The sequence below is a fragment of the Poecilia mexicana genome, unplaced genomic scaffold (genome assembly GCF_051168715.1).
Source record: "Poecilia mexicana isolate PSO_F unplaced genomic scaffold, ASM5116871v1 scaffold_2, whole genome shotgun sequence".
Taxonomy (NCBI): Eukaryota; Metazoa; Chordata; class Actinopteri; order Cyprinodontiformes; family Poeciliidae; genus Poecilia; species Poecilia mexicana.
Genome location: NW_028263371.1, coordinates 19631369 through 19654681, shown reverse-complemented (window position 1 = coordinate 19654681; position 23313 = coordinate 19631369). Strand labels below are relative to the sequence as shown.

At 41.0% G+C, this 23313-nt stretch overlaps 1 protein-coding gene across 2 annotated transcripts; it reads right to left on the bottom strand.

The window, feature by feature from the left end:
- Nucleotides 1-3365: 3365 nt before the first annotated feature.
- Nucleotides 3366-18146, bottom strand: LOC148160552 (NACHT, LRR and PYD domains-containing protein 3-like). 2 transcript variants are annotated; one of them, XM_088012574.1, is made up of 11 exons: nt 18030-18146; nt 13197-13302; nt 13046-13120; nt 12706-12816; nt 11837-11900; nt 11509-11731; nt 8534-10373; nt 6578-6757; nt 5444-5617; nt 4768-4920; nt 3366-4250 (listed from the first exon to the last, which is right to left on the bottom strand). In XM_088012574.1, exons 2-11 carry the CDS (start codon nt 13226-13228, stop codon nt 4226-4228), a joined length of 2877 nt encoding a protein of 958 aa, XP_087868700.1. In that variant the 5' UTR covers nt 13229-13302; nt 18030-18146; the 3' UTR covers nt 3366-4225. The 2 variants fall into 2 exon arrangements, with proteins under 2 accessions (XP_087868700.1, XP_087868705.1); XM_088012579.1 differs by lacking the exon at nt 18030-18146 and adding an exon at nt 13768-13838.
- Between the last annotated feature and the right edge of the window lie 5167 nt (nt 18147-23313).

The window sequence follows — 23313 nt, the reverse complement described above, 5'->3', positions numbered from 1 at the left end:
TTTTTAACCAAAATTGTAAATTGAGAGGCAGAAACATATTCAAAAACTCACCAAACTTTGCCTAAAATTGTCCCCAGCATGTAATTAATGACTTAATGCAAGTGAACATGGCTAAGATGCTCCACATCCACAGCGCCCCCTGGAAATCAGCCCCCAGCCATGCTTTGACTCACATTCATGAAATTTGGTACATGTATGTATCTTGACAGGACCTACAATAAAGTCTCTTGGAGCGACGGTCCAAAGACAACAGGGAGTCGGCCATTTTGGATCAAAGCCACCATTGAGTCCGAGCTTCTCAGACAGACGAGTCACAAGCTTTGGACAAAGTATGTTAACACTTCTCAGAGGGTTTCAGGCTTGATCATCAGCTGCTTTGAAGATTTTTGGTAGAAAGCAGTGATCTATCTCAGTTAAATCCCTCACTTTTAATATACATATCCAAGTATGTATACATTACATATTGCGCTGCTCAGGGTGGCATGTTGGAGTAGTTCCCCAAATAGCAAAATATGAGTGAATCAACGTTGAGATGTAGTTAGAAACACTGAATCCACGTTGAAGACTGAAATGATGCTGAAAGTGGTTGAATCAGCGTTTGGGTTTCAACCAGATGTTATATCGACGTTGGTTCAACCATCATCTACATTTAGATCTACATGCACATTTGTGTTGATTTTATAATGAATCAAAGTTAATAAATCAATAATTTTTGGTCTGATAGCTCTACACCATAACAGCATTAAAAGTTTCTGCTCTGGTGTTGAACTAAATTTTGCTGGCAGACGATGTGTTTGTAACGAACATTACTGGAACTACTTTTACTCAAGTCACTGTATAGCACTTTATTAACAAGCACTTTATTTAGCACCACTCTTTCAGTATATCTGCACATCAATAACAATTTGCACACACACACACACATACACACACACACACACACACACACACACACACACACACACACACACACACACACACACACACACACACACACACAACACTGTATTTATTGAGTATTTTCAGTGATTAGCATGTAGCCTTTTGCTCTGGGCTCTGCACAGCTGCTCCTCATTGAGAAGTGAGGTCTTTGCCTGTGAAGGGAGGATCATTGTTACTCAGAGCAAGGAGCTACTGGTGGGTAAAACTTGAGAAAATGTTTGTGCATAATATGTTAAGTGTGCAGGTGCTGCGATGGAGTGGCTCACCTGTCTTTTCTGTGTCCTCTGCAGGGGGTTTGGACAAAAGCTTCCCTGGGGGTCCAGACACCATTTATAGGTTCCAGGAGAGGCCATGGAAAAGGGGGGGGGGGGGCTGTTTGTGGGTTTTGTTGTGTTTCATAATGGTACTTATACTGTAAGGATAAAACATTAAATATTTATAAAAAGTAAATAGAAACGTGTTTGTATTTGGTAAAAATTAATTTTATTTATTTATATAGGTGGAAATTGGTAAATTGAGATCCCCTGTGATTTAAAAGGCTTAAAGGTGGTTTGGTCCTTCACTGCTGGGACTATTTAAAGCTACAGTTTCACCTGTTTTTTTTTTTTTTTTGTTCTTGATGCTGTGTGTGAAGAATAAACCTTTGCTGTTTCCACCTTACTCTGCCTCGACCTTCGTCTCCACTGTAAATCCAGCTGCAAAAGGCCGCCTGGTTACAATGTTGTTCAGAATTATTCGCGTTACCTTATTTCCAAAAATGTGTGAACACAAACTTAATGAGAACATGACGTTAGTATTACATTTTATTTAGGAAAACAGGCATAGATCTGTAAACAGACCTCTCACAGACTTCACCTGATCTACATTTAAAAATGTTAGTGATGCTGAGGTTCTTAGTAGGAAGGGTTTCAGGGGGAAACAACATGTCTGAACAACATGGAGGCTCTGAGAGTCACTATTAGACTGAGGGCAGCCAGACTAGTTTATATTTGCTAAATTATTATATTTAGCTACATATTATTGCTGAGGGACACAAGCAGGCCTCCTGACACACAGATAAAAATAAAAAATAAATAAAAAAAACCCCAAAAACTCAGAAAGGGCACTAGGGGCTCAAGCCCCCTTCTACCCCCCTCTGCAGTGATCAGTACCTGGGACAACGCCCTCCAACTGGAAACGGTCTCCTGGCTCCCTCTGGTGGATAACTGAAGAAAGTGCAAACAAACCCCACAGAGACCAAAACCCTGGAATCCCAAAAATGTCTAGAGATTCTCCAGAAAGATCCGGCTGCTGATGGAAAGAATCGGATCAACTGGGAATAAAGTAGGATTTTCAGTTTTTATTAAGCAGCTGAACCAGAATCTGCAGTTTCATCCTGGAAACCAGTTTTAATGGTTCACATCAGCTCTTCCTCTAAAACCAGATGTGAGTTCAGCGTTTTCTGACGTCAGGAGGAAGAGCAGCAGAACCAGTAAAGATACTGGAACCAGTTCAGCTCAGCAACTGGAAACTGCAGCTTTAAGAGAGATTTTAGAAATCTGCTGTCAGAGTTAGTTGGTTCTGATCAACAGGAAACCAGAACCCGACCAGAACCACAGCTCCGTGAAGCCAGCAGCTTGGTTCTGAAGGAGAACCGGGCCGAGGTCTGGTTCCTCCACAGAGAGAAAAACAAGAAGAAGTGAAAACTCACCTGATCCAGACTCTGCTCTGCATGGAGTCTGAACCGGTTCTGATCCAAACCTGACTTGAGCTGACTCTCCTGAAGCTCCGCCCCCTGACTCTCCTGAGGCTCCGCCCCCTGACTCTCCTGAGGCTCCGCACCCTGACTCTCCTGAGGCTCCGCCCCCTTCCAGGTGACATTAAACACCTCTACTTCCATGTTTTCCTCTCTTGGTCTCCATGGTGATCTAAGCTGTGAAACTCTGAGGTCAGATTTGAATTTTTCAGGTCTTTTCTCAGTTTTCAGCTCATTTCCAGCCAACATTTTATTGCAGGAAATCGTTTCAGGAAGGAACCAGAAGATTCAGGAATCTGGGAGCTGTGACCGGAACCGAGCTGAACACTGAGGCCCCATAGCGCCCCCTGCAGGATCTGCTGCACCATTAGCCAGACAGAAAGGACAGTTTTATACAAGTTATTATTCTAATTCTATAGCTGATTTAATTAATCGAGTTTTGATCGAAACAAAATGTTTCTCATCTGTTTTTTTTTAAAAACACCTTCAGTCTCAATAATGTAAAAATAAACTGCTGGCTTAATTAGCAGCTTAAAGCTGAAATCAACTTGAGATGTTTCTGCTTTTACTAATTTAAGCTTTGAAACTAAATGTGAAAACTTAAAAAGAAGCAAAATGGCCTGGAGCATTAAAATGAAGGTTCAGTTATTATATGTGTACAGAGTCAGCTGCATGGAAAAAACAAAGATTTATTAAAAACTTTATTTGGTGATGAAACACTCAGGAACCCACATTACATAAGAATAAATATAAAATCAAACATGAACCAATCAGCACATTATCCCAGTGATTCTCTGAGGTCTGAATAAATCAGTGAATCTCAGTAAAGAGCCTGATGTGACACATCGAGTCCTAAAGTTCTTTAGAAAACTGAAAACATGAAACATGGAGGTAAAAATGGAAAAACAAAAAACAGACTGAGAATCAATGATGATGCAAAACTTCTTTATTTACATTTTATAATGAATATAAAAACATTAAAATATACAAAACCTTTTTTTAATCAGATAAATGCTGGATGTTCCTGAAAACTGCTCTAAGTGTTTCTGTGGGACATCCAGTTCTAAACTGGTTCAACTGGTTTCTGTGATGGAAGCTGAAGTTTCTCTGCAGTTTCCAGTAAAGCATCTTTTTATCTGTGGAGCTTTGAGGAACATTTTCCAGTCAACAGAAGATGAAGCAGCAGAGAAAAGAGGTTTGAAGTGTCTTTATGATTCAAAGCTGAACTGAAATGATTCCCATGTTTCCATCTCAGACCATTTCTGGTTCCAGGATGAAAATGAATCAGAGAGAAAAAAGATCAACTTTCCAGTTGAATCCAGTTCAGATCAAAACTCCATGAAGCCTCTAAATGGAGCCCAGTTTGAATCGGATCTTTATTGATCCACAGAGACAAACAACATCAGACACTAAATGACAGACATGAGAAAATAAACAGGAGGAAAACCTTGGAGGTCAGAGGTCATCATCATGATCCAGTCAGTCTGTTTAGACTCAAACTGCTGCAGCTTCAACCTCTGAGGATCAGCAGGACACAGAGACCGTTCTCTACTTGAACACATAGTAACAGAACCTGCAGAGAGAAGAAGGAAGGAGAGATCAGATCAGTGAGTGTTTCCAGCCTCTCCAGCAGCAGTCAGTGACGCAGCACATCCAGTAGATGGTTTCCAGGCTGCAGTCAGACTGATCTCAGAGCTGTGACCAAGATGAACCTGATCACTTGTTTCCTGTTGAACTGAGAGAACAAGCAGATCTGAGATCAGATCTGCTGCTGCCACAGTTTGATGAATGAGGACCACTGTCTCTAGACATGTTGGACGGCTGGACGCTGGAGTCCAGCTGGACGTCCTGGAGACATGGACACAGCAACAACACTCATCTTCACACCAACACAAACACAGGAACACAGCAAGCTGCTGCTCCTCTGATTGGCTGATTGCTGTCTCTGTGTCCAATCAGGAAGCCTGAACCATTCTCCTCCCACTGAGAAGCTGCAGCTTTACTGGGAACACTGGAGCTTTGCTTTGATGCTAACTGGGTTTAGTTCAATATGCTGACAGCAGCTGGACTCACTACAAACATTTACTTACTTTAGATCATCTACAAGATCCTTCAGCTGCTGAACATCTGAATCCTCCAGGTCGTTCCATCCCAGGTTCAGTTCTGTCAGATGGAGGCTGTTGGACTTCAGAGCTGAGGCCAGAAAATCACAGCTGATCTTTGACAAATTGCATCTCTGCAACCTGAATAAAGAATAAAAGATGAGCTGAAGCCAACAGGATACAGGTGAACCAGTCCAACAGAACCAGTTAAAGATTCTCATGAATATTAAAGCCAACAAGCTGCTGCTTCAATAAAGACCTGCTGACTTCAGAACCAGAACCAGAACCTGGTACTGGGTCATGTTGTGTTGGAGGATTTTAGTCAGTAAAATCATTCCAGGTTCTGATCAAAGTGGTGAAGCATCAATCATTGATTATTGATTTGTTCCTGTCAGATTCCAGGAATTCACTTTTCTAGACTGGGTTGAATGACCTTTGACCTGCTTGACCTGAGGGGGATTTCTACACACTGGGGGTCCGAATGCTGTCCTGTTCTGACCTCAGGTCAGCAGGTCCAACTCAGTTACACAGAGGGACTAAATTAAACTCTGGATCCAGGAACAAACTCAGAAAATATTTATTAGAACAGAAGATATGAACTTTTATTAATGATCAATTATAGATAATTATTCACTGAAATATTGATAATTATATAATTACAAACCACAATGTTTCCAGTCTGCAGCCTTCAGTCTGTAGAAAACCACAGAGCTCCTTCAGTCCAGAATCATCCAGGTTGTTGTCATACAGGTCCAGTTCTGTCAGATGGGTCGGGTTGGACTTCAGAGCTGAGAACAGAGACGTCCAGCTGGTCTCTGACAAACTGCAGTCCCTCAATCTGAATAAAGAATAAAAGATGAGCTGAAGCCAACAGGATGCAGTTAAAACTGAAATATGAACAAATAAATAATAAAATGTAGAAAATTAATTTCCCTGAATGTAAAAGAAACATGATGAACTGATTCTAACATCTGATCCAGTCAAACTGGTTTAAAGAGTCCAAACCAGCAGAACCAGAACATTTGATCAACAAAGAAACTCAAAGTTTTCTATGAGCAGCAGCCTGGATGAGGTGAGCTATTTCTGCTGGTTCCTGATCATCAGCTGGAGACCCGACTTGGTAACCGGATCAGAACCACTCAGTTTATTCATGAATGGCCTTGGGTTCTTCTTAAAGCTGCTGAAAGCCAATGGAGGCCATTATTTCCTAAGGAGACGTGACCTGATGAAGCTTCATCACAAAGACGAGGCTCCAACCGACTGACAGCTGTCAGACTGAAGAGGACGGTTCCTCTCTGACCCGGCCCAACAGAACCACAGCTTCAGGACAAAGTGAGGAACCTGCTGCTGCTGCAAACCTCACTGTCATTCAGTTCATCTAGATTTGCTTTTCTACAATCAGTCACTTCTTAGATGTTTCATTAATGATGATTTGAACTGGTCAGTGTTTGTGGCTCGACTGGAGGAAAACATTTCATTCTGGATGTAAAGATGAGAATCAGAAATAAAACAATCTGAATCTTTACCAACCAAACTGAAACATCTCCATCGTTAATTAACTTCATCTGAATTATTTTACTCATTTTGTTCATCAGTCAGAAACATTTTAAAAACTGAAAAACAAAGGTCAATGATCTCAAAGTCTGAAATAAGAAAATAATTTATAAGGTAAAATGTGTTAGACATTTTATTCTGACATTTAAACAGGTTGTTTTAAAATATTACAATAAAATTATTAATTAAACTAAGAATTAAAGTATCAATTAATGATTTTATTGTATAAATAGAGAAAACAAACCTCAGAATCTCCACTTTACTGACTGAACTCTCCAGGATCTCAGACAGATTCTTCATATCAGAGTCTCCAGCTTTATTTATGTTGATCTGATTTATTTCCAGTTCAGTCAGATCTGGGTTGGACTTCAGAGCTGAAGCCAAAACTTCACATTCAGCCTTTTCTAGTTCACAGCCACCAAGTCTGTGATGAGAGAAAAAATAAATTCAGTTCTAATGAAATCAATCTGGATCATAAACAGATAAAATATGATAACAGTGATGTCATCATGATGTCATCATCTGATCAACATCTGATCTTCAGTTTACTGAGTTTGACCCGACAGAGAGTCTGTGCAGTTCCTGACTAAAGTCCAGGTTCTGGTTCTGGTTCTGGTCCAGGCTTCATGTCCTCAGACCTTCAGCTCAGTCAGATGTTGAAGATCTTCTATCATCTGTGAAGGAAAGTTCAGTTTCTCTGCAGCATCAGAGCCTCAAAGGAGCTGCAGCAGCTGATGAAAAGGCTGACTGAGCTGAATGAAGGAAACTACTGGAGATGATGGAGAGGAGGAGGAACTGCTCACAGCTCTGACAAGTCACACTGACTTGGACTAGACCGTTTGGCTCCTTGAGATCTTCCACCAAGCAGGAAGTGAGTTATAAATGAAGTGAGCAGAGCAGGAAGTCCAGCCTGCTGTGGACCTCTGGCATCTCTGGGTTTGTTTAGCCCATATCTGCTGCTGTAGCATCTAGAATCCTCATCATCATTAATAATAGTAGTATATTCTATAGAAACATGGCTCCCAGCAGCAGATTATTAAATGCTGCCACAGAGGAAACTGGGAGCAGACCAGACACATGATGCTCCCAGTTGTGTCTCCGTTCAACTGCTGGATTTGATGCTGTAACAAAGTAGAAAGTGGACAGTCGTCAACCTGATTCAGCTAAAAGCTGCAGATTGTTCTGGTCGTCCTGCAGAGCAGCAGCAGAACCGGTCCTGCTGCTCCTTCAGGTCTGGACCGTCCTCTGTTGGTCTGACAGGAACTGGGACAAACTGGTTGGAAGAGGGACACGTGTCTCTGCAGTGGTCTGTCCATCGTCTCAGAGGAACAAAGGTTTGGATGTCAGAAGAAATTGTTGCTAAACTCCTAAAGAGCTGAAGAGCAAAACCCCTGGAGGAGACGGAGCGTTTGGGTCCAGCAGCATCTTCATGGTGAAGCAGTGAAAGTTCTCCAGAACTAAAGAGGCTGGGATGTCTAAAGAGCTGAAGCTCATGTCTCTGCAGGTCTTCATGGAGGACAGCTAACAGCTTCAACAAAGGCTGCAGATGAAGAGTTGATGAGGAAAATGGTTCCAGCTCTGGAAGCAGAGTTCTCAGAGCTTTGGGAGGATCTGACAGAAACTAGGACTTTTTCTGGAACCAGACAACAATCACCACATTTTGGTCTCAGTTACAAACTCAGAGGAAACTAGTGGAGGAGGAAGAGGAGAGGATGATGACGGGATGAAGAAGATCAACACTGTTCACAAAGTTTATCATTAATGCAACGGTTTATTTTAATGGTTCAACTTTCCATCAAACCAAAACAATTATTTTAAAAAACAGTCAAAGATCCTAAAAGGTGAATTATGGAGCAGCAGCTCAACGAGTGAAGAGAGTTTAAAGTTTAAAAAGTCTCTCTGGCTGATTGGATCTGAGAGGAAATAGACATTTTCTAGAGTTCAGGGTTTTCTAATCATTTCAACCTAAAAACTGATAAAAAGTTAAATATTTTCAAAAGATCAAAATGTGTAAAAACCAGAAGCTGCAGCTGTCCTGGATGAACTGAATGTTTAGATGTTTGAATGGCTGAAACCATCCAGAGGATGAAGGAAGTAGTTAAAGGCCAAAAACATCCAGAATCAACTTGAAGAAAGAAGAAGAAACAGGAGGACAATAGTGCTGAATCAGCATTCACACAATGAAAACATCTGGACTCACCGAGCCTTTCTGCAGTTCCTCACAGCTGGAACCAGTCTCTGTCGTCCATCATCTGATGTGTTGTACTTCTCCAGGTCCAACTCATCCAGAACCTCCTCTGACATCTGCAGCATGAAGGCCAGAGCTGAACAGTCAGTCACTGAGAGCTCCTTCCCTGTATCCAGCAGCCGTTGGATCTCCTGATAAAATGAGACGTCGTTCATCTCCACCAGACAGTAGAAGATGTTGATGCTTCTGTCAGCAGAGATTCTATAAGTGTTCATCTCCTTCAGGTTGGTGATGATTCTCTGGATGGTTTCTGGACGGTTCTCTGTCTGACCCAGCAGATCCTCTAAGAGTCTCTGGTTGGACTCCACAGTGAGACCATGAAGGAAGCGGACAAACAGGTCCAGGTGGCCTTTTTTACTGCTGAGGGATTTCTTCATGACTTTCTTCATGAACTCATCTAGAGATGTTTCATTGTATTCTTCTCCCAGGAACGTCTTGGTCACCTCACTGTCCTCATCTTCCTCACTGTCCTCATCTTCCTCACTGTCCTCATCTTCCTCACTGTCCTCATCTTCCTCTTCTTTTCCCAGGAACGTCTTGATGACCTCTGACCTCCTGCTGGTGAAGCAGTGGAGCATGTAGACGGCAGCCAGAAACTCCTGGATGCTCAGATGGACAAAGGAGTAGACGGAGATGTTGCCCAGCCCAGTCTCCTCTTTAAACATCTGAGTGAAAACTCCTGAGAACAACGCAGCATCTTTGATGTTGATGCCGCATTTATCAAGATCTTCATCATAGAAGATCAGGTTTCCCTCCAGCAGCTGATCTAGAGCTAGTTTTCCTAGAGACTCAATCAGCTTCCTGTTCTCTGGATCTTCTTCAGGTTTTCCTCTGTACTTTTCCTCCTTGATTTTGAGCTGAACCAGCAGGAACTCTATGTACATCTCAGTCAGGGTCTTGGGCAGCTCTTCTTCCTCTCTGGTCTCCATCATTTCCTCCAGAACTTTAGCAGTGATCCAGCAGAAAACTGGGATGTGACACATGATGTGGAGACTTTTTGATTTCCTGATGTGGGAGATGATCCTGCTGGCCTTCTCCTCATCATCTCTGAATCTCTTCCTGAAGTACTCCTCCTTCTGGAGGTCAGTGAACCCTCTGACCTCTGTTACCATGCTAACGCACTCAGCAGGGATCTGATTGGCTGCTGCAGGTCGTGTGGTTATCCAGAGGAGAGCAGAGGGAAGCAGTTTCCCCCTGATGAGGTTTGTCAGCAGAGCATCCAGTGAGATGGACTCTGAAGGGTCAGTCAGGACTGGATTCTTCTTGAAGTCCAGAGGAAGTCGACTCTCATCCAGACCATCAAAGATGAACAGAACCTGGAACTGTTCAAAGCTGCTGATTCCTTTGGTTTCAGTAAATAATTTATGAATCAGTCCCACCAAGCTGGTTTCTTCTTTCAACATATTCAGCTCTCTGAAGGTGAATGGAAATATGAACTGGATGTTCTGGTTGGTTCTGCCTTCAGCCCAGTCCAGAGTGAACTTCTGTGTTAACAGTGTTTTCCCAATGCCAGCCACTCCCATGGTCATCACTGTTCTGATTGGTTGATCTCTTCCAGGTCTAAAGATTTCTTCTAGTTTTATTGTTGTTCCTTGTTTCCTGGATGCTGCTTCAATCTGTCTGACCTCATGTTCCTGGTTGACCTCTCCACTTCCTCCCTCCAAGATGTAGAGCTCTGTGTAGATCTGGTTCAGAAACGTTTTCTGTCCGCGTATCGCAATGCCTTCATGAACAGTTTGGAACGTTTTCTTTAGAGACTCTTTAAGGTCACGTTGACATCGATCATCAAACTCTGAACACAGAGACAAAGACATAGGAGGAAACACTTCAGCAAATTAATATTCACAATACATCTATTATTTATACATCAAGATGTCTAGAAAGGAGTTCATTCCAACTACAAACCATGAGGAGGATTTCATTCAGAAGAAACCAGAAACATGTAAAACATGAGAAAATAATTCATAGAGCTGTACTGTACAGCTGGTTGATCCTGCTGAACATTCAAAGGGTTTCTACAGTAGGAGCCTCCCGCCCCTCATATCAATCTGCAGGAAAACCTTTCCATAGTTTTTGACCTGCAGCTCAGCAGGATATTATCAGAGGATACGCACAAGACTTTCACTGCACCTGATCCACAAAACACAGCACCAATCTAACCCAGACTGATGGGCCACATGAATGAGATGCGCCTGGACAGAAACCGCAGATAACTAGATATTTGTTTTTACTCTGAGAAACATCTCAACACAGTGAGTTTTGGTCCAGCTGCAGGTTTTCCCTGTGTGTCAGACTGTGGTGATCTTTTCATTTTTGTTTTTCTAATTAAAGTTAATCACTATTGGATGAGTTCACTTCCACCCAGTCAATCACTTTGTCAGTTTAAAACTATTAAACTGACAAAGCAGTGATGGTCCAGCAGCACCGATGGGTCGGTCCATGTGTTCAGCTCTAGATGGACGGTAGACAGTCGGAGAGTTCATGTCATGCAGATCAGCAGCAGTTTATCATTTACTGGCCCTCAATGTTGGCGCTGCTGCATCACAGGGTGAATTTGGTGTCTGTGTGTTTCTGAAGGTTCTTCATCTGCAGCTGAATGGAACATTTTTATGTACTGGGTGCAGGAATTAAAACTAAAATGGGTTTTTATCTTGTGCATTGCTGCCATGTTGGTTTTTTACAGTATTTTACGGTAAATATAAAGTTCCCAAAGTTTATATTTCATGAGCAGCAACCAGTCACCACAGGTGATGTTTAAATAAAAAAGCTGCTGAATCCAGAACGTCATTGAGATCATGTGACTGTTTGATGAAGATTTTCTGTATTTGTTCGTTTCTCTAGTTTGATTTCAGTTGAATTCATTTTCTCATGTAATCATGTTTTAATTATTCAACATAACAGCAGAATTGTTGTAGAAATCCTCTTACCCTGCAGACGGTCAGCCAGCTCCTCCTGCTTCATCTTCCTCAGGAAGTTCAGGGTGATCTTCATCACCGCCTCTCTGCTGCTCCTCTGCTCTTCATCCTCACCCCTCATCACCTCCTCATCCTCACTCTGACCCTCTGAGCTTTCTGGGTCATCTGGACTCAGAACCTTTTGGATCTTCTTCAGCTCATTCTTCACGAATGTGACAATGTTTTCCTCCAGCAGCTGGAACAGAATGAGAAGATATCAGACTAGATCTGAACATCAGGTCCATGTTGGACAGACTGACAGTCCTCTGGTCTACAGACTGAACAGAACCGATGTACAGACCATAAATATGGAGTCCAGCTGGACAGACGGATCAGTGGGAACCTCTGAGCTCTGCAGGTCCACTCTGTGGAGGAACCAGGACAAATGAACCAGAATCTGTCTGTCCACACAGAGACAAACTGAGATGAAGCTTCTCTGCAGATTGGAGGCTGAATCAGCTTTGCATAGTTCTTTAGTTTCCTAAACCTTAAAACCGGCAGCACAGGTTCCATCGGTGTTTAACTAGGAACACTGAGATATTTTAGGATCTGTTTTCTGATGATTGGGACTGAAACGCTGAGAGAAAGACAGCAGCAAAAGTCTGTTTGGTTCAGGTTTAAATATCCAGAACATAATAAAACATCCACCTTCTTTATGCAGAAACAATTCAATTAGCTCTGATTTTAGAATTCAGCCCAAAAGTATTCATACCCTGGCAGATTTAATTTTTAATAAAATCAGTCAATTTAAAAGGAAACAATTATGTAATTCATATTTTTCTCTATAATCAGTGAATTACAGGAATCAACTGTTTTAATCTTGGAGCTCCACTAATGTTTATCCACAGATTCTCAACATTGTATCGGCATTTCTTTAGATAAATTCATAAAATGCTCCAACAGGTGGTTTCCACAGAGCTGAAATCTAAGATGGCAGCAGCTGATGCAGCTCTTAGATCATTACATGTTTTCTCCCTATTAATAAACTTTCACATCTTGTTCTGCAGCTGCAGAGTTTTCTAGGTTCCTCATGTCTCCCAAACGTTGCTAAAGACCCAGAAAGTCCCTAAAAACATTCAATCATGATGACTTTTAAAATACAAACAGAAAATCAAATGTGACCAGAACTGGTATATTTTAAGATAATGTCAGTAGAACATTGAACAGAACCTTTGGACCCGACTCTCTGCTGCTGGAGGCTGGTCTGATTTAAACTTAATAATAAAGTCCTTTGATCTGTTGCTCTTCCATGACACACAGCTGGGCTCAGCTGCACGACTCCTGTAAATTAATAAAAAGGTCATGTTAGAAATGGATTGGTGATAAAAAGCCTCCTGGTTGTTGGCAGCAGGACTGGATTGTTTTCCAATAATCACATTAATATATTTGTATAAAATCGTCAAATTTAGAGGAAAATATTTCTTCAGGTGATAAAAGGCGACTTTGTAAAGGTAATATTTGTTGGGCTCACATGAACATTTAAAAAATAAAACACTTAGATCCAGCTCACCTCTTTGAGTTGTTACTGCTGAAGGAAACACGGCTGGGTCCAGGTCCAGGTTCTGGTTCTGGTTCTGATAGCTTCCTGTGAACGGAGACGGTTTGGTGATTCCACTGCTGAACTTTGACCTTTCCTGCACAGGTAAAGGTCATGACCTCACCTGTGGTCCTGGTGTTCCCCACTAAGAGACATTTTAGAGGGAAGGACTGTGTCCTCTCTGTCCTCACACTGATCCTGCTGCCACTAGGTGGCGCTCCTCCACTCACCTAAAAACACAAACAGGTTTGAAATGTTGACTTTAATTATTTTATATTCATGATTTATTGAATTTATATTTATTTTCTAAATCAAGTTAGAGTCAAATGTTGAAATGATTAATGATTTGCTGAATCAATGACTAGAGTGGAAAATAATTGATCATTTTATGTTTTGAGGAAACTTGATGAATCTGAGACTTTGAGAGAAAAATCTCAGGAGACACTCGTCCACATAACCTGTTAGTAAAACAGCTGGAGAATAAAAACATGAAGCTTATTGAGTCAGAACTCAAATAAAATCAAGTAAGAGTAGAAATACGTCATAGTAAAATTACTCAAGTAAAACCAAAGTATAGAAAAGTATTTCTGAAAATACATGTTTCAAAGAAGTTACTGAAGCGGAAGTAAACTAACTCTGACTGAAGTGGAGTTTTGAATAAGTGACATTTCTCTATGAAATATTAAAATTCTCACCATTGATTAATGTCTCATTGTTTCACCTCAACATTATTTAGTATTTCATATAAATATCTATGAAATAGATATTTTCATAGATATTTTCATCTTCCAGCTCCAGGCCGCGTGTTTTCTTCTGTGGGCAGATTTTCATCGGTCCCTTCCAGTTTCGGCTGGGAGTTTGTTACTGGGAGCTATGGAGCGGACGTTTCTGCTGATTCTGAACGCAACGACCCTTAAAACGATCCAAACCACATGTGTCAAACTCAAGGCCCGCGGGCCACATGTGGCCCCCCATGCCATTTTATGTGCCCCCCCCCAGCATTTTATAGGCCGATGATTGACTTAAAATAGGTTTTGAGCACGAATTGACTACAAACTACATCTCCCATAATGCATTCCGATTGTTACTAGCCAACATTACGGCTTCTCGCCACTAGAGAACAGCAGAGTCACCTCAAGCTGCTTATTGATTTTTCCAGCGAATAAAACTGACAACGACAAGCTAACATCAAAACGTCCAAGAAAAGAAAAATCGATTTACAAGTAAGACTGTGAATGAAGATGTGTGAGTTGGTGTCAGGGCGGCAGGTGGCGCAAGACTTTTTTTTGTTATCCGTTATCTTGACCGATAACATAAAAAAAGTTGGTAATGTACTATTTTTATCTGAGAAATTACAATCATATTAACATCGGCTATTTAGTCGCATTTTATGCGGTTTAGTTAATATTCACCGTGAATCCAGATCCCATCACAAATTAAGCAGATAAATGTATCTATATTTTTCTCCGTAGTGACAAAAACCACTGACTGAGGCTCCAATAACTTTTAATAAATTGAATTAAGCAAATTTACTTAAATTAGCATCACTTCACCCCCTGGGGTTTGAACGCACTTCCTCCTGGTTCCCATCTGCAGAAAAATCTGCGCTAATTCATCAGTTAGTTGGATCTGTCTGATCCAAACAAATCAACTGAACTCTGTGTGTTTTACCCTGCGCGGTCCGGTGTGCGCTTTTACCAGGATTATTTATTTATTTATTTATTTATTTATTTATTTATTTATTTATTTATTTATTTATTTATTTAGCGTGGTTTCGCTTCTCCGAAACGGACAGATGTTACGTCTGCAGCTCCTCCAGAGCGCCGCTCTCCTGGGTAACGTGCACCAAGAAGGCTCCATTTGTTAAATCCGCTGGATGAGTTTCTCCCAGCGGTTTCTAAGTCTTTGCAGCGTCCACAGTGGTTGAGCTGCGGACTGTGCATGTTACAGTCTAATTAACTTTTGCATCGTCATTTCTTTCCTCCAGATAAACTACCGTCTCCTCAAATGGATTAACACAACATTGCATTCTCTTTAGTTTTCTCTGGTCTGTAATGGAGACTTGAATTTAACGCGCCGTTTCAACCAAAGGTTTGTAATGCGCTTCCTAACCATTTTTTATTTGTAAGTATTGATTTTATTTTTTAGCCATTTAGCCAAGTCTCTATAGAACCATTTGTCTCTGTTAATGACATCTTCAATACATCCCAGGCTTCTTCATTTTGATCCCAGGCTTAGTTTATGGACTGAACAGACAGAAACAGTAAAATTTTATTTTAGAACCATTTTTTATTGTAAAGTGTTGATTTTATTTTTGAACCATTTTTAATATTGAGCTGTTGATTTTATTTTTGAACCCTTATTTATTGTAAAGTGTTAATTTTATTTTTGAGCCCTTATTTATTTTGAAGTGTTGATTGTCTGAAAGACCTTACACATGAATTGCCCCATACCTGGTTTGAACTGATGACCTCAGCATTATCAGCACTTTGCTCTAACCTGCTGAGCTATCCTACCTTACAAACTGATGAGTTTCCATGGATTCAAGAAGAACTTACATGATCTTACCACAATGAAGATTTGATAAAAGTGCTTATATTCCAATGTTTTTCAAAATAACATACATAATATTTTATTTTCCAGAGATTTTGTATTTTGAAGTGTTGATTGTATTTTTGAACCATTATTTATTTTGAAGTGTTGATATTATTTTTTTAACCATTTTTAATTTTCAAGTGATTGTATTTCAGATATTTTTTATTTTATTTTAATGTGTTAATTTTATTTTTGAACCATCTTTTATTTGTAAGTATTGATTTTATTTTTTAGCCATTTAGGCAAGTCTCTGTAGAACCATTTGTCTCTGCTAATGACATCTTCAATACAATTTTTTGATCCCAGGCTTAGTTTATGGACTGTAATGTGAAATTGGACACAAGTATAAGTCTGGCAGTTTGTTCACCAAGTTACTGTGCTCTCTTAGAGGATCTGTGGTATAAGTATTTGACATTGTTCCATGCCCGTTGTTGACATTAGTCTCTAACAAAATGTGGATCATCTACCAGGTCCAGTGGAAACAGCATGTGTTTCTGCAGTGTTGTGGATATCATGTTTGCTTTACATGCGAAAGGTCTCTGGTTCGAAACCAGACAGACAGAGATTTAGTATTTTCTATTCATCACAGGTGTTTACTAAAGGTCAGCAAGGGTTCTGTGGTGTCATGGTCTGTACTCTGAATCCAGGCATCTGAGTGTAAACCTCAGTTGAAATTTTCGTGTTGCATCTCACATCATCAACTTTGGAACCTCAAACTGAAACAAAGCAGATAAGTTCAGTTACTGTAGTGGTTATCACATTTGCTTTACATGCAAAAGGTCTCTGGACAGAAACATTTTTTGTAGGTTATGCATCTCTTGGGGTGCAGTGAGACAACAGGAGCCTTCCTCTTTTGTGATGGTTCACTTGCCAATCGACTTCAATGTCGGCTTCTTTGAAATCGAAGCTACTTTACTTCAATTACCAATTGGCAGTTCTATGGCGTAATGCACATGTGTCAAACTCAAGGCCCGCCGGCCACATGTGGCCCCCCAGCATTTTATAGGCCGATGATTGAAATAGGTTTTGAGCATGAATTGACTACAAACTACATTTCAACCAAAGGTTTGTAATGCGCTTCCTAACCAGACGCTCCAAAGCGTCCGGTCCATAACTCTTCAACACGCTGTCAGCTCCCGGTCAGAAAGACACATTTAGTTCAGAGACCATGAGGATTTCAGTTGCCTCTGAGACTAAATCTTTGCGTAAAGTCTATCATGTCTGCCCATGTGACTTGTTTTTATTATTTGTTTGCGTACCTTTAAACACTGATTTAAATATTGCAATTTTTAAACTGAGCAGTAATTTTACATCCATGGAAACTCAAATGTAATATTTAAAACTTCAATACATAAAATCAGTTATTTAACAATATGAGGTGTTTAATTTATTTTTAACATTGTATTTTCATACATTTATGCTAGAGGTGCCCAAGTCTAGTTTTCCAGAGCTACCATCTGCAACTTTAGATGCGTTCCTTCTCTAACACACCTGGACCATTGACTCATTATAAGCCTCTGCAGAACTGAATGAGGGAAGTCAACCTTTTGTCTGGGGTGTTTTAGCAGGGATGCACTCCTGATTTGTACCGTCAATGTGGCCCGTTGAGGGGGGCCAATATGCTGAAGTGGCCCTCGGTGAAATTGAGTTTGACACCCCTGTTCTAGAGGAATCACCTCAAACCAGATGTTGGACTGGAATTTATTTCAATGTCATTTGTGAATGTTAGCTCCTCATTTTCAACAGTGGAGCTAAAGGTTGAAAAAGGTTATTATTTAAGTCTCATCAACATCAATGTTTCCACTAAATAAGAGGCAGAAAAATAGTTTGATAGAGGAAAAGCCTCTCAGACTCTGAGCTCAAAGCAAGATGCCAAACAGCACCAGACTATTTTTTTAAATTAGACAATTCATTTAATTTCACATAATTATCGCATTAGAAGTCATTTGTTTGTTAAATACTTAATGAAACATATTTACCTGATTAATATTGATCAATAATTGATTAATATGTGATCAGCTGTCCTCTGTCACCACAGACTGATTCCATCTGGATTTTCTACCGATAAAAGCCCAGAGAAATCCTCTCTGATCAATAAATTATTGACTTCATATTAAAATATTTTCCATCCACCAACCAGAACCCAGATATCTCAGCTGGGCCACAAACACTCAGAACCTACTGGTACCACTTTGAATCCACTATGAAACTGGAAGCAAACTCAGCTGGTTGTCTGGGTTACAGATGAAAACTCAGAGAAAATCAGAGTTTCTGACTGAAATCAGGTGCTGCACCAGCAGCTCAAAAAGAGAGAAAACCCAGTCAGGACTGGAAACCAATAGAAAGTGGAGTTAAAACTCACCTCGTCAGATCTTTGCTTCTCCTTCTGTTCACTCAAACCAAGTCAGAGCCAACGGGAGAACTGGACCTGATTCTCCAGAACCTGAACCAGACCCACCTGACGCTCCTCCCCCTCTGACAGGAGAGGTGTGTTCACCTGTTGAAATGACAGGAATCCTGTCTGATCATTGATACCAGGAAATAGATGTTGAACAACAAATTCACATTTCAGTTTAAAGGGTTCTTTATGTTTAAAATATATATAGTATTTTAATCAATATTTTATTTATTTAATGAAGATTTTCAGTTTTATCTATAAAGAACTTTATCAACAACTTTCTGCACATAAACACAAGAGCAATAAAGCTAATAATAGTTTCTGCTTGTTCTAATCTGAGCCAAAGAACCAAGAACCTTGAAATGTTGAAGTTTCTCCACATGTTGACACGACCATCTGATATGTTAATATTATCAAATACAGATTTTATTAATTTATTTAATCTTGTTTAATGTTGATGTGAAGGAAACTTTGATTCTCACCTGAACCTCTTTCATTCTGAACAAAATGTTCTTTAAGCTTCGGCCTCTTTTAGCCTGGAGGCTTTAAGTTGTTTAACTGGTTTGTCTCAAACGTTTCAATGAAAAAGTTTAAAACCTGCTGAGTTACAAACAGGTTTTAACTTGCCGTTTACTGTGAGATGTTTGAGTTTCTGTCTCTGCTGTGCAGGAATGTTTCCTTGTTCTTCAGTTTGGGTCGAGGTTCTGATGTCACACAGACGGCCTCACATTGAACTCTACAATATTTTAATTAAATGTAGAAATGTCTTTGCTGCATTTTCTAACAAACTGCTTCTGATAAATCTTAAAATGTGACATTTTAGAGAATGACTTGCTCTCTATTGGTTCTGGTTCTGGTTCAGATCAGGACAGATTGTTCAGGTTGAACCTGACAGCTGATGGTTTTCCAGCCTGTCGGCTCTGCAGCCTCCAGAAAACAAACTTCATGATAATAGGAAAGGTTTCATCTTGCAGTCTAACAGTCGCTCTGTGACTGAGTATTCAGTTTCTCTGTGACTGAATACTCAGCTGGGTTTCAACAAAATAGAAAATTATTTCAATTTTATTTCACTATTTCAATTCAGAAAGAAACTCAGAAATTCATCACACACTCATATTTTAAAAGCCTTAGTCCTAATAATTATGGCCAACTGCTTGTGAAACCCTAAACCAAAATAAAGAGAGAAAAAAGAATGTGCAGTACTTAAGTTCTTTTTGCTTATTCAGTTTTTCCTTCCACTAAACATTCAAGTCAAAAGTTTTATTATTTTTATTTTTTTAGAAAAGCTAAATTATTTGAGCCATGATGTCAATGAACTAAATCTTTTTTAATGATCCAGATGGAGATGGGTCTGTGCTGAACCTCCAGTTGGTGGCAGTAACCCGCCAGTTGGTCCCGGTCCAAAATCAGAGCAGATCTTCTTGTAAAAATCAGTTTAGTGACATGATTGAGACGAGAGACTAGTGATGGAAAAGTTACTACAGAGTAAAGAGTCAACTAGTTGCTGCAACATCCAGTTCAGAGACAATCTGAGTCGTTGCTCCTCACATTGTTGGTGGTTTTTTTCATGCAACATTTTCATCATTTTTCATTCAAACTGGTTTACTGACCAACATCCTTCATGTTTAACTTTAAATTAATATGGAAGAAAATTAAGTTACTTTTGATCAAACACTGAAGATCAACCAGTTAATATCATCTATATTTTATCTCTATAGATCCACATGAATCAGATAGAAACTGGTTTCTGACTTTCAGTCTGAGGGTACAGGTTCAGTACTGAAGTCTGGAGGTTCTGGTCTGGACCGGTCTCTCCTCACAGACGGACTAATGGGTCCAGCAGGTTCTGCTCTGTCCTCCTTCAGATCCTGATCTTCCATCTTCTGGCTGAATTCCTGGATCTTCGTCTCGTCTCCCAGCCCGACTCTCTGCTCCTCAAACCGAGCAGAAAAACATTCAAATGTTCAGCAAACTGATTTCATGTCAAACAGAACCTGAGACAGAATTTGTTTTCCTCTGATCCTCGTCTTCATGACTGGACCTAACTGGTTCATCCTCCAGAACCAGCAGCAGCTACCGGTTCTGGTAACTGGCGATGAAGCTTTGCATTTTCCTCCTGATGGTTTTGTTCATATTTTCTCCCAGAAAGAGTGAAGCTGGTCTCCATGTTGGATCCAGTACAATATGGACCTGATTCACCAGAACCGCTGCTTTGTCTTCCTGGGTTTGGTTCTGATTCTTCTCTCTGGTGTGGACTGGGATGATGGTCTGAAGATAAACACTTTACTTGACGGGTTGTGAATTAGACTGTCATGACATCGTCATTACATGTCTGAACAAGACCTGGACCTGACGATGACCAGACCCATGGGTGCACAGGCCGGTCCAGGGCAGTATGCCAGTACCCCTAAACTTCATTTTAACAATAAATGCCTTTAAAGGACTTAAAGTGATTTCTGGTATCGTGTCCCCCCATGTTGTTGTTGCAGACTTCTGAGTTGGGCCATAACAGCCCACTGTGCTGCACTACATGGTGTGTTGCTGTAAGTGTTGACCTCCAAAGATATCTTTATTTCACTATAATAAATGTTTGGTAGATTGTATTCATCAGCCCTGTATCCTCAACAGAAATCAGATCACAGTCTTGTTTTTCTCTTGGATGAATATGAACCTCTTGGAAAGTGGTCACGAGAAGCAGAAGAAGCCCTTCAGGGTTGGTTTTGAAGTAACTGACTGAACTTTGCCAGCCACACTCAGTCACACCAGGACTGAGTGTATGACTGACTGCATAGACTCGTGTGTCAACAGCAGCATCCAGAACAGTCAGATGCTTCCCTAATAACCAAACCTGGATCACCAGTGAACTATAGGAACTTTTACACAAGAAAAAAGAGCCTTCAGGGAACAAGACAGGGAGTTATTGAGGAGTATGCAGAAGCAGCTCAAAGTCAAGATTGGAGACAGCAAGGAGGAGTACAGGAAGAAGCTGGAGAATAAACTGCAGAGGAACAATATCAGAGATGTGTGGTCAGGGATGAAGAAGATCTCAGAAATCAGGATCAGATAGATGGACGTCTGGACAGGTCAAATGAGCTGAACCCATTCTTCGACAGGTTTAGTTCAGGAACAAGCTCATCATCCTCTTCTGTCCCCAGCCATACAGACATCCCAAACCCAACTGACTCACAAATTTCCTGTCTAACCTCAAATGTCCCATCTTCCACCTCAGTCATGGATTCTTCTGCTTCCACAGGTTTGTCTTCAACCAAATCAGGAGATGCTGCTGCTTTCTTTGTCTCCCCCTCCCACTTTTCTGTACCTAGACGTCAGGTGAAGAGGCAGCTGGAGAGACTGAACCGGAACACGGCTGCAGGTCCAGATGGTGTCAGCCCTAAAATTTTGAGGGCCTGAAACTGCAAAGCAGCTCTGTGGAAATCTGCAAGACCCTTTCCACTAAGAAAACGTTTCGTTGTTGTGGAAGACATCCTGCCTGGTTCCAGTACATAAGAAAACTCAGCCATCAGTCATCAATGGCTATAAACCTGTTGCCCTGACAACCCACATCATGAAGGTCCTGGAGAAACTTAACCTGTAATTCGGAGCCAGTCCTTGCTAGATTTTGCTTTTATTTGATATATATAATATATCTATCCATCCATCTTCTTCTGCTTATCTGGAGGCGGGTCATGAGGGCAGCAGCCTGAGTAAAGAGGCCTAGACTTCCCTCTCCCCAGCCACTTAAGCCAGCTCCTCCAGGAGTCAGCTGAGAAACATAGTCCCACCAGTGTGTCCTGGTGGGACTATGAGTATACTACTAAATGCCAGAGCCACCTCAACTGGCTCCTCTCGACGTGGAGGAGCAGCGGCTGCTCTACTCTGAGGGCTTCTCACCCTATCTGTACGCCCAGACACCCTGTGGAGAAAACCCATTTAGGTCATTTCTATCCATGACCTCGTTCTTTCGGTCTTGACCCAAAGCTCATCACCATAGGTGAGGGTAGGAACGTAGATCATCTGGTAAATTGAGAGCTTCAGTTTTTTACTCAGCTCTCTTTTCACTAGGACAGACCGGTTCAGCGCCCGCTTCACTGCAGATTCTGCACCAGTCTGCCTGTCGATCTCCCGCTCCATTTTTCCCTCTTTTTCATGAACAAGATCTCGAGATACTTAAGCTCCTCCGCTTGGGGCAGGACGACCCCTCTGACCCGGAGAGGGCACTCTACGCTTTTTAGGCTCAACACCATGGCCTCGGATTTGGAGGCACTGATCCTGCGTCACGCTCTGCTGCGAACTGCTCCAGCTCTAGATCAGGACCTGATGAACCCAACAGGACCAATTAATGATACATATGATAAATAATATGATATTTGATGTAACATTTTCTTAGATATAAAAAGTTTCCTCATTATACAACTTTCTCTAGAGTTAAACTAGTGCACCATCGTGCTCACAGTCATGCTACAAATCTCACAGTGGACCACAACAGCTCCTTGCTGCTCAAGGCATCGGTGCACATATAACATAGTTAATATTGTATAGAATTCCACTTGTCATTACTTTCCAGTTTGGGTTCATGTGTAAAGGGTGAAACAGCACCCCCTCCTGGTGGTTGGCAGGGTTAAATATAGTGAACACAGACATCTCGTTTCCAGTTCATGAGAGATGGTAGGTTCACTGAGTTTAACGCTCCAGTAAAATGCTGTTAGCTTGTTGCTAACATGAAATGCTGTCCCTCGTAAGGTGCTGAACCCGCTGTGATGAACCTGATTCCTGATCAGTCCATATTCTGTTTCGCACAGATAAACGACGTTTCATCTCATCCTGTCTCCTGGCCCTTATTCACACAACGCAGAACTGATTTATGCTGATCGATCAAAATTACCGAGGTTACACACACAAGCTGCATTTGTTGGAAAGTAAGATTCAAAGAGGAAACTTGCTGCAGTTTCTGACTTAACTAACCAAGTCAAACCTTCCAGGTTCTCATAAGCACATTTTGCCTCTGCAAAAAACATAGAATAGCATAGAATTAAACCCTTTGCTTTAGATGCTCAAAGAGCTTCTGCTAACGTCCTGGTGGACTTGATGGAACTCCACCCTGGCGACACCTTCTAGGTAAAAATATGACTTCATTATCCTACAGTTTTCTCCTGCATAGCTGATGCAATGCCCCAGTCCTTGAATGCTTTGCATGTTTGATAGTAGCTGCATAAGGAGCTCATTGACACAGACGAACCAGATGACTCAA

Coding starts and splice junctions, on each gene's coding strand:
- LOC148160552 (XM_088012574.1), bottom strand. CDS start 13,228: ATGTCTCTTAGTGGGGAACACCAGGACCACAG. Junction 13,121..13,196: donor GGGGAACACCAGGACCACAG/GTGAGGTCATGA, acceptor CTCCGTTCACAG/GAAGCTATCAGAACCAGAAC. Junction 11,901..12,705: donor GCAGAGAGTCGGGTCCAAAG/GTTCTGTTCAAT, acceptor GTTCCTCCACAG/AGTGGACCTGCAGAGCTCAG.